The sequence below is a fragment of the Lissotriton helveticus genome, chromosome 2_2 (assembly GCF_964261635.1).
Source record: "Lissotriton helveticus chromosome 2_2, aLisHel1.1, whole genome shotgun sequence".
In the NCBI taxonomy this organism is placed as follows: Eukaryota; Metazoa; Chordata; class Amphibia; order Caudata; family Salamandridae; genus Lissotriton; species Lissotriton helveticus.
In genome coordinates this window covers 141,837,384-141,852,949 of record NC_136060.1, presented here as the reverse complement: position 1 = coordinate 141,852,949, position 15,566 = coordinate 141,837,384, and the positions used below count along the sequence as shown (strand labels likewise).

The 15,566-nt window shown below is 48.9% G+C and overlaps 1 protein-coding gene across 1 annotated transcript in view; it reads right to left on the bottom strand.

The window, feature by feature from the left end:
* NFXL1 (nuclear transcription factor, X-box binding like 1) overlaps positions 1-15,566 on the bottom strand; it is a 624,964-nt gene that overhangs the window by 215,826 nt on the left and 393,572 nt on the right. Inside the window, exon 16 of the mRNA XM_078678225.1 lies at positions 10,213-10,234. Coding sequence (XP_078534351.1) covers positions 10,213-10,234 — 22 coding nt within the window. The remainder of the gene's footprint in view (positions 1-10,212; positions 10,235-15,566) is intronic.

The window sequence follows — 15,566 nt, the reverse complement described above, 5'->3', positions numbered from 1 at the left end:
GGTGATGAGGAATACTGTTTTCAATGGCAGAAGTCTACATGGACAACTGTGCAGCAGCTCAAAAGGGGTGCACATAAAAAAAAAAGAGAATTAAATTCAAGTCTCACCGTGGCATCACAAAGGGTTTTGTTGGAAATAACCCGTAACAGATCTGCCATGAGAACGACAATAACCGGTCATGACATGAAGTCTTCTTATGCTTTGCGATGTTAAGTTTGGCCTGGCAGTAATGAATGACATTTGGCTTCATCAGAGTGCAGTCATCACAAAACCTGGATTCATGCTCCAATCCTAGGCAATAAAGACACACTTAATGAGGGAACACCACAGACTTTTGTTTACGGCAGTCTCTACAGGTTTTGAACCGTTTTTAGGGGTGGCATTTGTCCTTGCACACTAGTAAACGTTTGGCGAGAAATAGGTAAAGACCAAGAAGAAGCTCTGGATCCGCGACTGAAGGTGACCGAAAGAAAGTAGCCTATGTCAGCGCGCATGGGTGTTGCTTATATAAGGCTACCCATAGCAATTCTGGAGTGAAACAACACTGGCATGGAGCCATACAACACTACCTACCGGCATGCAAGAATAGTGCTTTAAAGTTTCATGATCCAGTCTTATGCTTGGGAAATATTCACAAAGTGAGAAATCTGCGGTTAGAATTATCCATCCGAAACGAAGGTCTAATACAACACTCATTCTGAGACTGGAACAGACCAACTCCTTCAGAATATTAACAGCATTTAGGGCCTCATGAATTGATGTATGAAAGTATGTAGTATTTCTGTAATTCAAACCTAGTCAAAATGCAGCGGACAACTGTACAGGGTCAATGTCGAGCATAAAGTCATTGAGTGGCAGGAAAGGTAGCTGGTTTGTGGACTCTAATGTATTCTGATGTAGTGTTCTTTAAAAAGGCAGGTCTACGACTCTTTCCAGAATTGGAAAAGCGTTTGAGCAGTTCTAATGGATATGGGGGCGTTCCAGATCCTGGTTGCATAGAAGACAAAGGTCTGCTGCCCTGTTTCTTTCTTTATACACTTCTTAGTCTGATGTCTGATAGTCAGATGATGTCTCGGCTGCAAGTCAGCAGTGAACCACCAGAGATGGTGAGCTTTTGTGCAAGACAAGTGAGGGTACTGGATGTGATGACTTTGTAAATGATATAGCTTGTTTTAAAGATGGAGTGAGCATGCAAGGTGAGCCAATTGAGTTCAAGCCTCATTACAATTTGCCTAGAAATGCATCCGAGGCTGGATACCACTCTAGGGAAATGTAAGTGGCCCAGAGTATCTGAAAACATAATTCGGTCCAGAAACCCCAGACCAGATTTCACTGGGTGAGAATCTACTTTAGGGTGCACATTCACACTGTTTGGGCACCACAGGGGAAGCAATACTGCATCAGTATTCATCTTCACCACCTGACTTCTTGTGAAAATCACTGCTGGTAGCTCTCAAAAACCCAAGAATCTTTTGAGGAGCGCCCCAGAACTGAAATTGGTTGAAAAACAGGCATCTATTTACAACTACGGTACCTCTGGTTTAAATTTCTCATTAAACGCACAGGAGTGGGGGTTTAAGATTAACAATCCCATCAGTGAGAGACAAGAGAACCACAGCACCAGCCGCAGGTTTAATCCAATCTCTCAGCTGCTGAAACAGGCCAAAGTGTTCCTGCTCGTGACAGCTGAGAAGCCCAGGCTCCAATCAGAGCATTAGAGATGGCAGCCATTACAGCTACACCCCTTCTGACTTCAATATTAAAACAAATATGCTGATGATGATCACCAGAATAGCATTGGACCAAATCTGCATTACAGTTAATTTTTGATATATCATGTTCAAGAAAGATTTTCAATTCTTTTAAAACAAGTGATCAAATGTGGGAGGAGGCAGAAGGACAAATAATTTTTAGTTTCTTGGGTGACGAGGAGCAGGTTCCTAAATGAAGACATGACTATCAAGGCAAATTCAGGTATTAATGAGTACAACATTTTTTTACAGTTGCTTATCTTGCAGCCGTACAGTATAATTGTCTGTGAGATGTGCAAGACTGTAGTATCCTAATTCGAAAAAAAATGCACAGCAAAGTCAGATACTTGCAGCAACAGTTCTCCATCCAGCAGGTTCTCTCTAGATTCATACTCTTTCAATAATGTGCGGGCGCCAGGTCAGGCTGATCCTAAGAAACTCAATAACTGTTATTTCCGCCACTAATTTTCTATTTGCCAAAAACTGAAACTTAATAAAGTAACCGTTTTATGTCAGGTTCCATAAAAAGAGGACCGGTTTCTTTACATTTTTCGACGACATGGGCAAGCAACCGTGACTGAGCCATTTAAAAGCCATTTCCAGGAGGGTTTCATGTGCTTCACTCAAGTATGCACTGCGAATCGCTGGCTCTCCAGATACGATCTAACGTAGCATCTTGAATAAATCTACGTTTTTTTCGTAGTTAATTTTTCCAGATTTAGTATAGAAAGGGTATGTGTGCAGAGGCTCTGTTCAACTGAAAGTAAATTTAAAAAAGAGGAAAAGGAAGGTTGTGGGCAGATAAATATTTTGAAGAACATAGTAAAAGCCCTATTTACGAACAGAATTGTTTCCCAACGCATCCTATGCGGAACAGATTAAAGACTAATCAAATATCCATATCGGGCATTTTTTTTTTCTGGGAGCCAAGCTTCTCAGAAATACGAACGTGAACACGTCTTTTTAAAGTTTTTCCTGATCCTAAAAACCTTTTTCCTCGTCTTTTCTTTACAGTTTTGCCTTTTTAATTTTTTTCGCCACGCTTATATCTTTTTCTTTTCCCTTTCCTTTCCGTTATTTTGGCTTGGGTATTTCATTTCTATTTCTCTCCTCTGTTTTGGCTTTCTGAATCCTGACTTTCTTCTTTCGTTTTCTATTTCACCTTCACTCACTTTTGTGCAAATATTTTTGTTACAATTCAGTTTGACTTTGTCTAATCTCTATCTAATCACAATATGAATAACCGAACATAGATTAATTCAAAATTTCCAAACCGTGTCGGACTGTGACAGAAAAAATGGCTAGGGCACCAACATTAAAGTGGCCCCATTAGTGAATCAAATAGCTAAAAAAGTGTTCCACATCTTCAAATCGGGCAGTTTTAAACTTGTAAAGCCATACCGTGTAAGTGTTTTGCAAGGTAGTTGAGACTACCCGTGTTTGCAGGCAATGTTTGGCAATGTCAGAGAAATCAACAGTACAATTTGGCCCCCAGACCATAAATCGGGCCCCAAACAGCAAAAAACAGCCCGCACAGTGATCTTTCAGACCAGCCCATCAGGCACTGCCTGTTTGGCTCATAGGCCAGTCCAACACTGCTTTCAGATGAAAAACCGTTAGAGACATATCTAGAGATCACCATCTCCACTTCAGATGCTTAGTTTCTTTGTACAATTTAATTATTAAGAACCTAACAATTATTTTAAGCTTATTTTTGGCACAGATTTTGCTGTACCAGTACATAAAACTTAAAAAAAACTGGGCTAGAATTATTAGTCTGTCAAATTAATGGTAACCGCTGATGGAGTGCACTAGAGAACATTTATCGGATCTAAATTTGGAAATGTAAGATATTTGCTGTAGCACCTCCCACAATAAGTCTGATTGCTATACGTATTTAACAAACAAAAGTCGGTTTAATGCCAAAATAATTTGTACAATGTGATCCTGATTTCCGACCATTATTATAATTTTAGTAATCGGAGGGATTGAGAGACTCGAACAAGTAGCATAAAATATATTTTCCAGAACGTGCTTTTTTTTAATGAGTGATCTTGAATAAAGGCTGCTCAGAAATTACATTTTAAATGATGCCCCTCATTTTAAAGGAAGACAGACTTGCTATCCTGTTCTATTCTGTTACCCTTTCAGAGAAACATTACTTTTGATTATTCAGCTTTGCCTCGAAACACAACACCCATAAGGTGTTTTGCACATGAGAGAGTTCACGACTGTACTAATCTGACTAAGAAATGCTCTAGCAGTCACAGGCTCAGAGTTCAAACTCAACATCAGGGAAAACTTGGGCTAAGCTCTATGGAGGAAAGGATGAGTAACTAGTTTTAGAGCTTGGACACTAAAATATACTATTTGAATTCATCCCGGGTTCCCCACTAGCGAAAGGTCTCTCTGTGCCTCAACTCCCTTACCTGCAAAAACTGTGAGCTAAAACACACACGACACAAAATTAATGCTGTATGAAGAATTAAAGTACACTGGAACATTCTGATCGGCGTTGAGACTACTTAGTTTGTGGTGGTTGTTTCCTCTCTTCCCAGCCACAAAACCTGGCTATATTTATACTAATCATTCTATTTTATATCATCATGCAGTGACGAACAAGTTACTTACCTTCGGTAACGATATATCTGTAAGAAACAGTAGTTAGTATTAGATTCCTTACCTTAGAATATCCCCAGGCGTCAGTCTGGATCCGGAAACTTTTGCGTAGCAGTACCCCTGCGCGTCGGTAGGCGTCGTCTGCAGGCGTCCCCTGCGGCTCCGCGTCGTCGGCGTCGTGCGCCGTGATGACGTCGCTGGAGTATATAGACGCCGCCTCCGCGCGCTGACGTCAGTTCTTTGCACACAGCTTTTCCGCGCCAGAACACGCAGAGCCATGTGAGAACCAACACTGGTGCCATTTGAAACTAGGGCCCTGAAAGGGATGTCCTTAACCCTAGGTATCAGTTCGCAGAACGGGGAGGATGGGCGGGGCGGTAAGGAATCTAATACTAACTACTGTTTCTTACAGATATATCGTTACCGAAGGTAAGTAACTTGTTCATCTGAAAGAAACAGGTTAGTATTAGATTCCTTACCTTAGAATAGATACCCCAGCAATACCAACCCCGGTGGTGGGTCTGCGAACCAATACAACCTACACCAGAAAGTCCTGGAGGACCGAACGGCCAAAGAAGCCATCCCTCCGGACTTGACTGTCCAGGCAGTAGTGCCTCGCAAAGGTGTGCAGCGAGGCCCACGTGGCCGCCTGGCAAATGTCCTGCAAAGGGACTCCCCGGCCCAGGGCAGTAGTAGCCGCCGTGGCCCGAGTGGAATGGGCCCTCAGCCCAACAGGAGGCTCCTTCCGAGCCAAAGAGTAGCATGCTTTGATGCACAGGACGACCCACCGAGAGATGGTCCGTTTCTGTACCGCCCTTCCCTTCTTCTCACCCACGTAGCCAACAAACAGTTGGTCATCCACCCGGAACTGGCGTGTGCGATCCATATAGAATGAAAGCGCACGTTTTGGGTCCAGACGATGGAGCCGCTCTTCATCCTTTGAAGGATGCGGAGGCGGGAAGAAAGAGGGCAAGGTGATGGACTGCCCAATGTGAAAAGCAGAGACTACCTTGGGCAGGAAAGAAGGTCTAGTCCGAAGAACCACCTTATCAGGATGAACAGACAAGAAAGGAGGTTGAATAGAAAGAGCCTGGAGCTCACTCACTCTCCTGGCAGAGGTGATGGCTACCAGGAAGGCCGTCTTTAAGGTGAGAAGACGGAGAGGACAGGAATGAAGGGGCTCAAAGGGAGCGCACATCAGGAAAGTCAAAACCAGGTTCAAGTCCCACTGAGGCATCACGAACGGAGTTGGAGGATACATGTGCGTGATGCCCTTCAAGAATCTCAACACAATAGGGGACTTGAACAAAGATGGCTGATCAGGTAGCCTCAAGAAGGCGGAAAGGGCAGAAAGATAGCCCTTGATAGTGCCCAGAGCAGAGCCCTGCTGGGCAAGGGAAAGGAGGAAGAGGAGAACCTCAGACAGAGGGGCAGAAAGGGGATCCACAGCCTTCGCTGTGCACCATGCCACAAATCTGTTCCACCGGCAGGCGTATACCGACTTTGTGGAGGGACGCCTGGCTGCCAGAATGACATCACAGACTTCAGGAGGCAAGTCAAATGGCCTCAACTGTCGCCGCTCAATCTCCACGCATGGAGGTGGAGACTGGACAGGTTCGGGTGGAGGACCGTCCCCTGCTGCTGCGACAGAAGGTCCTCCTGAAGGGGCAGGCGGATCGAGGGACCGACTGTCATGCTGAGTAGCTCGGGATACCAGTACCTTCGAGCCCAGTCCGGAGCCACAAGGATAACTTGGGCCCGGTCGCGCCTGATCTTCTTCAGCACTCTGGGCAGAAGTGGTATAGGCGGAAAGGCGTACAACAGACCGCAACTCCACTCGCGCCGAAAGGCGTCGCCGAGCGAGTGCCGTCTTGGAAACTCCAACGCGCAGAACTGATGACATTGCGCGTTCTCTTCTGTGGCGAATAGATCTAACCAAGGCTCTCCCCATTGCTGAAAGAGGCCTCTCGCCACATCCGAGTTCAGACGCCATTCGTGATCCACCGAGCACCGACGGCTGAGTTCGTCCGCCCTGGCGTTCAGAGAACCTGCCAGGTGTTGAACCGTCAGAGTCACGCCCTGACGTTCCAGCCAGTGCCAGAGGCGCAGAGCCTCTTGGCAAAGGGTCCACGACCCCACACCGCCCTGTTTGTTGCAGTACCACATGGCGGTGGTGTTGTCCGTGAACACCTGCACTACACTCCCGTTGACAAAGGGGAGGAATGCCTTCAGTGCTAGGCGAATCGCCCGCAGCTCCAACATGTTGATATGGAGCCGGGACTCCGCCGGAGACCAGAGGCCTCTGATCTCCGCCTCTCCCAAGTGGCCACCCCAGCCTTGGAGGGACGCGTCCGTCACAACCACGTGCTCCGGTTGGGGAAGGGAGAGGGATCTGCCCCTGACCCAATCGCGGTCCGTAAGCCACCACTGCAACTGTCTCGCAGTGCCCTCCGAGATCAGGACATGGTCGGATAGGTTGCCCTGATGCTGGGCCCACTGAAACTTCAGGTCCCACTGCAGAGCCCGCATCCGCCATCTGGCGTGATGCACCAGAAGGATGCAGGAGGCCATCAGCCCCAGAAGCCGCAGCGTCAACCTGACCGAAACCCGGGATAACGGCTGAAAGATGGGAATCAGAGCCTGAATATCCCGGACCCGCCGTTCCGGAGGATAAACCCGAAACTGCGCCGAGTCGAGAACCGCTCCGATGAAAAGGAGCTTTTGAGAGGGACACAGGTGTGATTTCGGCACATTGATGGAAAACCCCAGCTCGTGCAGGAGGTCTGCCGTCATCTGAAGGTGGTGGACGACTGTCTGGGGCGAGCCCGCCTTCAACAGCCAGTCGTCGAGGTAGGGGAAGACTGAAACCCCTAACCGGCGCAGATGAGCTGCGACCACCGCCATCACTTTCGTGAACACCCGTGGGGCGCTGGTAAGGCCGAATGGGAGCACGATAAACTGAAAGTGCTCGTGGCCTACCGTGAACCGCAGGTAACGCCGGTGGGCCGGCAGGACGGGGATGTGAAAGTACGCATCCTGCAAGTCCAACGCTACCATCCAGTCTTGTGGGTCTAGAGCAGCCAAGACCTGAGCCAAAGTCAACATCTTGAACTTCTCCTTCCGGAGGAAGCCGTTGACGTTCCGTAGATCCAAGATAGGACGCAGGCCTCTCTTGTCCTTCTTGGGTACCAGAAAGTAGTGGGAGTAGCAACCACACCCTACTTCTGGCCCAGGAACGCGCTCGATGGCCCCCTTGGCCAAGAGGGCCGTAACTTCCTCCTGCAGAAGTGTCAAGTGGTCCCCCGACACACGGTGGTTCTGCGGTGGCATGGCTGGAGGAGTGGACTCGAAGGGGAGGGCATAGCCCCTTCGGACAAGCTGCAGCACCCACCTGTCCGATGTTATCGCGCGCCAGCGGGAGTGGTGATGGCGAACCCTGCCACCGACTGGCGTCACGTGAGCCCGAAAGCTCGGACTAGGAAGGCTTGGATGCCGCAGCGGAGGGAGGCGTGGACTGACCACGACGCTGGCCTCTACCGCCACCACGGCGGAAACCACGGGCGCCACCGCGCTGGGGAGCGCTCTGCGCCGCGTGGCTGGCAGCACGTGTGGGACCTCCCCTCCCTTGGCCACGAAAGGGCCGAAACGAACCCGTCTGCTGGCGCTGGGTCGAGAGACCCAAGGACTTGGCCGTGACCCTGGAGTCCTTGAAGCGCTCCAGCGCGTGGTCCGCTTTGTCACCAAATAGGCGACTGCCATCAAATGGCATGTCCATAAGTGTATTTTGGACGTCTGGTGAGAAGTTGGCAGATCTCAGCCAGGCATGGCGACGAATCGCCACCGTAGTGGACATGGCCCGTCCCAGTGAGTCCGTGGTGTCCAGACCACAACGGATCGAGTACCGCGCCGCATCCCGGCCTTCAACCAAGGCCCGGGTGAGCTTGTCCCGCACTTCCTGGGGGCATTGCGGCAAACACTCCTCGACCGTATCCCACAGGGAGTGGGTGTAGCGGCCCAAGAGGCACGCGGTGTTACAAGACCGCAGTCCAGCGCTCAAAGAGGAAAACACTTTTTTACCAAATTGGTCGTACCTCTTTGATTCCCGGTCGGGCGGAGCCAACGGAAATGCGGACTGTGAAGTGGAGGCCTGGATCACCAGACTCTCCGGGGAGGGATGGGTGGACAGGAAGGCAGGGTCGTCCGAGCAGGGACGGTGACGCCTGGCAACGTTCCGGTCAACCGGCGCACCAGAAGCGGGCCTGGACCAGGTGCCCAGAAGGACATCCGTCAGGGCCTCATTAAACGGCAGCAGAGGCTCCTGGGGGCATGACTGCGGTTTAAAAACTTCCGTCAGAATATTCGGTTTGACCTTCGCGACGGGGAGCTCAAGGTGTAAGGCCTTGGCAGCCCTCATCAGGACCACCGAATAGGCAGCACCCGCCTCAGACGCCACAGGGGACGGAGAGACAAACCCAGGGTTGGGCGACTCGTCCAGGCCACTGGCATCACCCAGATCACCTACCCAGTCCACATCGTACTGGCAGGCACGGGATAGAGGGTCCTCAGACCCCTCCCAACCCTCTCCATACTCCTCCTCGTCATACCCATATTCTGGGTCGACGATATAGACCTCGGGGTCAACGGGCCCCATCGGCGTCGGGTCCGGCGTCGGCCGACGCCGGTCCGGCTCCGAGTCCGGAGTCGGGGAGGAAAGGGGGGTGGCGCCGCGCGGCGTCGGTGCCGGGGACCCGACGCCGGCCGGAGCCGACGGCGGAGTCGCTGCACCACGCGGGGGCGGTACCACGGGTTGGCCCACAGGAACCGACGCCGGAGAGGCCGGGAGACCAGCCGGCGACGAACCAGAGGGAACCAGCGGCGCCGGGGCCGGAGCCACCGGCGGCGCCGGGGCAGGAGCACCCGAACCGCTCGGGCCCCCAGACGGGACCGACGGGCCCGCAGGCCCCGCCGGAGAAGACCTCGCCCTCATAGCAATGAGGAAGGCCTCGATCTCCTCACGCGACGCGCCTTCCCCAGGGACCGACAGGTGTGGGGTAGACGGCGTCGGCGACCCATGCGGGACCGCGGGGGTGGGGTCACCCGAGCCCCCGGCCGCAGCACGCGGGCGTCGGGGGGAGTCGGGGGTGCGATGGCGACGCCCCGACTTCTTGTGCTTACCTGACGAGCCGGAGGAATGGTGGCGACTCCCGGAGCGCCCATGGCGGCTCCGCGACCGTTCCCTCGACCGCTCCCTCGACCTCCGACCGGACCGGGACCGCTCTCGACGCGGGGCCGACAACCGGAGCTCGAGAAGCTTGCGGGACCGCTCCCGCCTAGCTTTTCCAGTCAAGGCCCGACAGTCGACGCAGGACTCCACGTCGTGGTCCGCGCCCAGACACCGGAGGCAGAGTCGATGGTGGTCGGTGACCGACATCAGGCGGTCGCACTCGTCACAACTCTTGAAACCGGGCATCCTACCGGCACCGTAAAGATCAATCAGTTAACAAAAAACTTGGTCAAAAGACCGGAGTACTGCTCTTCGGATCTGCGCTAACTGGCGCGGAAAAAAGAAGAACTGACGTCAGCGCGCGGAGGCGGCGTCTATATACTCCAGCGACGTCATCACGGCGCACGACGCCGACGACGCGGAGCCGCAGGGGACGCCTGCAGACGACGCCTACCGACGCGCAGGGGTACTGCTACGCAAAAGTTTCCGGATCCAGACTGACGCCTGGGGATATTCTAAGGTAAGGAATCTAATACTAACCTGTTTCTTTCAGATTGACAGACCTTTTAACTTTGAATATGTACACTTCAAAAAACGAAATTGTGGCCAACAACTCACCTCATGCTTTCCCAGACATTGCCTGTAAGAGAAAAATTAGAAAAAAGGTTTACTTGTAGACTAATGACCCATAACCCTTTACAGCCGTTTCTTATGCTTATGTTACAACAGTGTTACATTAGCTCTAACTACACTTTAAAGCAAATATGGTGTGGGATCACACGAAATGTCTGAAATCAAACATAAGGATTATAGTAGTTTATTTCTCTCATATGGCTCAGCTACTTATTGGTAACCTAGACTCCATTTCTAAACACAATGACACTCGATAGGAAAAATACTGCAGAAAATCTAACACCAGCAGTACACAGTATTATCTGGTTGAATCACATCTCTCCTTCTCGGTTTCCCTTTATCATCGCCATCTGACTGTGCCTGCCTCAGTCAAGCTAGTTCCCTTCTACTCCATCATGCACTCCACTGAGACACCCCGAGTCCGGCTTGGCCCAGGCACCTAACAAAACATCAAATAGGGCTTCACTATACGGGAGGACAGACTCTTCTCCCGTCTGTCCCTGGCAAAGGATTTCAAACAAAGGGTTTGTATACCTTAGCACCATGGGCAGTGACAGTTTAAAACTGCAGCCACTTTCCTTAGCATGTCTGCAAAAGAAGAACTTGCCTCTGTGGCACGACTAGGGGGAGAAAGCAACTCAGAGCCTGGCGAAGAATTTAGCCTACTAGCGTCACCAGGAGCTGTAAGCCAGCTCTCCTCCACTTGAATGTCAGAAATGGGCTGAAAAAGTCCTGCCCCAGCCGACACAGATGGACCTCTTAACACCTCTGCCTGAAAAGGGGCCACAAATTATACAATCCCTTCAGTTTGCAAAGCTGAATCACCATCAGATTCCGAAGGGGCGCCATCACGGTGTCGACTGGGGGAGAGAGAGACGACTTTGACTGGCGCCTCAGACGTCAATGTCGGTTGATCAAAGACCAGCGTCGTAGGCAAAGATCTCAAAGGACTGTGAGCCTGTGCCAAAGTGATGTCCGCCAACATCAACCAGCGCTGAGCCATCGATTCCGATGGCACAACCGTCACCGAGGACAAATCCCCCGATGGCGCCCCGCTCACCTCCTTAGGGCCTAGAGGCGCTCCAGAGGGTGATGGGGTCCCAAAGGTCAGGTTTAAGGAATCATAATATTCCCTCATCTGAGCTATCAATGCACCAGCTGCCGAAAATATGGGGAGACGCGGAGCGGAGTCACGCACGCCTTCCTCAGCCGTCGAGTGGGAGGAGCCAAGGGAGACAGAGTTACCACGTGGTGAAGTCAGAGAAGCCGCAACTTAACCGCCCCTTACTTTTTTACTTCCCTGGAGAATGACGTCCTCCAGGCTGGCTTCTGCTCCTAGATCGACCCCACAAATGTTCTTCCCGGGACCACAAAGACCAAGGCTGGTAAGCCTCCGAGGATCACATTACGCAAGCCATCAACTTCAAATGCCGCTCCTTCAACGATTTCGGCTTTAGCTTCTGGCAGGAACCACAATCCTTGGTGTGGTGGTGCTCACCTAAACACCACATACAAAGCGTATGCGGGTCCATTACCGACATATGTCAGATACAAGACCCACATGGTGTGAAACCTGTCGACATCTTAAAAGGGCACTCTGGTCCACCAACGCAAGGTGTTGAAGTAGGTTGAGATAAAATGGCTCTAGGAACCACCGGAACTGCGTTACAGGGCGGAAAAGAGGAAACTGATGTCCGACTGCCGGAGGGGACTTATATAGCTCCACTGAAGTCATATCGGGAGACGACGTCACTGCGGAGCTGTATGACGCCGTCCCGCCGGTGCGCAGAGGTACTGCTGAAAATGTTTCCGGATCCAGACTGTTACCTGGAGAGAATTCAAAGTTAAGGAATCGGCTGCTAGATGACTATCAGATCATAAAAACAGTTAAAGGGTCCAGTTTAGGTGAGCAAGAGGATCACCTAGCTCCTAGTCATCATTTCCAATAATAACATTGCTAATAATGAAGTCACTCTTGCACGATAATGAGGATAATTCAGATGACAGTCCCTCTGAGGAGTCATAAGAGGAATCTATGAGGGCCACTCTGGTGTGTGTCAGAAAGAGACATAGGTGAGATAACAAATTTGCCCAATCCCTTGGCAGAGAGCATAGGCTGCAGCATCTGAGGAACATGTTTGACATTGTGTCTATTAAGCACATTTGAATGTCTTCATGCACACTACGCTGCAGTTACGCCTACGTTAGCCTCTTGACAGAGACAACATAAACCATCTACATGCTGGATGTCCATAACCTCAATAAGATTCAAGGATGCATCTGTTGTCTAGATTTGCACCAGTCTTAAATTATATGGGCACATTTTCAAAGGATCCCAAGATGGGGACTGTAAGGTCCTGGCAGACATGATAGAATACACTGTTAGACATTTTGGGTCTGCTTGCAAAGATACAGAGTGTGGCTGAAATGGCCAAAGAAACTATATTTCGAATACATCTGTAGGTGATCTCTGGGTCCGCGCAAGGAGCCCTCTAATTTTTTAGTAGATCAAAAATTGAGGCATCATGCTTCCACGGAGGCTAGCAGGACATCCGAGAATGGTCTTTAGTGGACGCATTCATTAAAGAGGAAGATTTGCAAAAAAAGTATAAACTGTGACACGGTGCAGTCCTCCATGTGCAAGCTTTTTGTTCCCGTCATTTTTAGAAGTTGGAAGTGGCAGGGGTTAGTCATTCAGTCAGACAATTCAACGGCTCCCGCGGGCCGAAGAAAGGACAAAGTACTACTTTGGACGTTTCAACCGAGTCACTTGCCAAAGTACAGAAATCTTTACAGGTGAGCCCTTGACATTCCCAAGTAAGTTGGGGAGGCAGTTTCTTTACAGGTAAAGAAAGCTCACGAATGATGCATGGGTGATAAAGACAGTCTGGGGTTCAAGGGTAGAGTTTTTCAGATTCCGGGCACATCTGGTACATTTAAGGCCCATCAATGTTTCCTAAAAAGGGCACATTTTCAAGAATAATAAGAACCTAAAGTGGGAAACCAAAGATACTATTCACCATCATTTTTATTCCAGAGCGTTGTTTGAGCAATATCTTGGTGGAAAAGAAAGAAAAGATGTTCTGGCCCACAATAAACTTGATGGAGTTCAATGCACAGCTGCTTGATAGGCACTTCAAGATAAAGGGGAGCCAATGTTTGAGAGAGATTCTGTTAGAAAGCAACTGGATGGCATGAAGAGATGTGAAGGAAGTGGGCCTATCGGCATATATGTATGATCCCCATCAACAGGGTTCCTCCAGTTCCCACGGAACAGACTTTTATGGGGCTTAAGGAACCCTCGTTCAGGCTGTAATTTGTCCATTATGCTTAGGGAACTTCATGAAGAAAATTATCAGCTGGGGGGATCAGAAAGACAGCTTATTTTGATATGATTTTCATGGTCCAGGAGCAAGATGCTTTTAATACATGGGTGCAAAAGCCAGTGAAGCTCCTTAAGGCTCTGGGATTCCGATCATTTGGAAGAAATCAGATGTGCTTCCTAAAAGCAATATGAAGTTCCTGGGACGTTAGTTTATTTGGTATCAGCAACCTTACAGCTCCCGGGACAATTGCCAGATTACTCTTCTACTCCATTCAGGTAATTGTTTTCAGACTGCTCTAATACTAGGTTCCACAAACACTACATCTCAGTAGAACTTTCTTGGGATTTTCTACTGCTACATCCCCAGTTTCCAGAACATCCACTAATTCAGGCTACACATGACACGTCCCAGCAGCAGCACTCTTTCTTTCCTAGGTCTGCAGAGACAATGTGAGGAAAGGAAAGGTAGATACAGTCCCTCCGAAATCAAGTGTACATTCAATTTGCTTTTAAACGCATCAGGAATTACAGGAAATCATAGCCAAAATTGGCTGCCAAAACCTTTAGACCTAATTCACTACTTGTATTGAATGAGGTCTGACCAGCATATATCGAAACCTACCCACTGGAAGTGCACTCCTAAAGGAGTAAAATGATTTCATTGTTAAAAACAATTCTTTTGTTAAAATAAAATATCCCATAGCTAGTAATTGCTGTTCTGCCTAGTTGAAAGCTCTGCTGGTACTACTGTCCAGCAGCATTTCAAATATGCTTTAGTGCCAGTGATGAACAAGTTACTTACCTTCGGTAACGATGTTTCTGGTAGAGACACAGCCTAGACGCAGATTCCTAAACTTAGAATATCCTCCAGGCGCCATTCTGGATCCGAAGATTTTTCACCAGTACCTCTGTGCGCCGGGGTACAGCGTTGCATGACACTGCCCTGACGTCGTCCACGGATATGACGTCAGTGGAGTCATATAAAACCCTCCCGGCACGTTGACATCAGTTTTCTACTGTGAAACTATTTCGAATGTTTAATGTCGAGCAGTTAATGTATTTATCTATCTTTATGTAGCAGCTCTACTATTAATCACATCATTCACAGCACCTTGAAAGCGCTAGTATTATAAGATGGCTTAGGCTGTTCCTTAAAAACAAAAAAACTAGCTACCATGTGGTTTTAAACTTCTATTGATGGTTCACAATTATGCATGCAATAATTATATATTTTGGACTAACCGGACATTATTAAATTGAATATCCAGTGCATTATGCATGTGAGCACTTTTCAAGGTTAAAGTGCAGGCAGTCCATTATTATTATTGCTGTGATTCTAAATGTGTATTATATTTGTATTCCGTGTGTATACCTTGTGTATATTATTACACATGCTGTGTTTCAACTACAGCTGTATTTCTTTGATGTTTAAGACGTACATTGTTTCTATATCTATGATTGTGACAGTATATAAGGTGGTTTTAAAATGGCGCTAAAATAGCTTGATAAAGGCTGCTGGGTCAGCCGAAACGCGTCTCTCTTTGCTTCCTGGGCTGAGGATGGCTTGATGAAATAAGGAAGCTTTTTACTCCGCAGCTTCGTGTGCGTGCTCTGTCCGTATGGAGTGGGAGGTGTTCTGTTTTTTATATATATGTGTGTACTCTATGCCTGATAAGGAATAGGGAATTATTTTGATATATATATATATATCAAAATAATTCCCTATTCCTTATCAGGCATAGAGTGACGCATACATTATGCAAAAAAAGACTGCTCTAATAGAACTGTGGGTAGTTCTGAAAGGTATACACATGGAATATTTACAGCTCGGCAAGGATAGCACTGTGATAATCCTATGCTTAAAATCTTTGCTGTAGGAATGGTAAAAGACTTTGTCCCTTTCTATCTCTGCATGGATGCACTGTCCTAATCCTACGACTTAAGACTTTGATAGAAAAGCAGACATTTGACGTGAGCAAACTTAGAGTGTCGCTGGTGTTGCGAGTGCTCTATA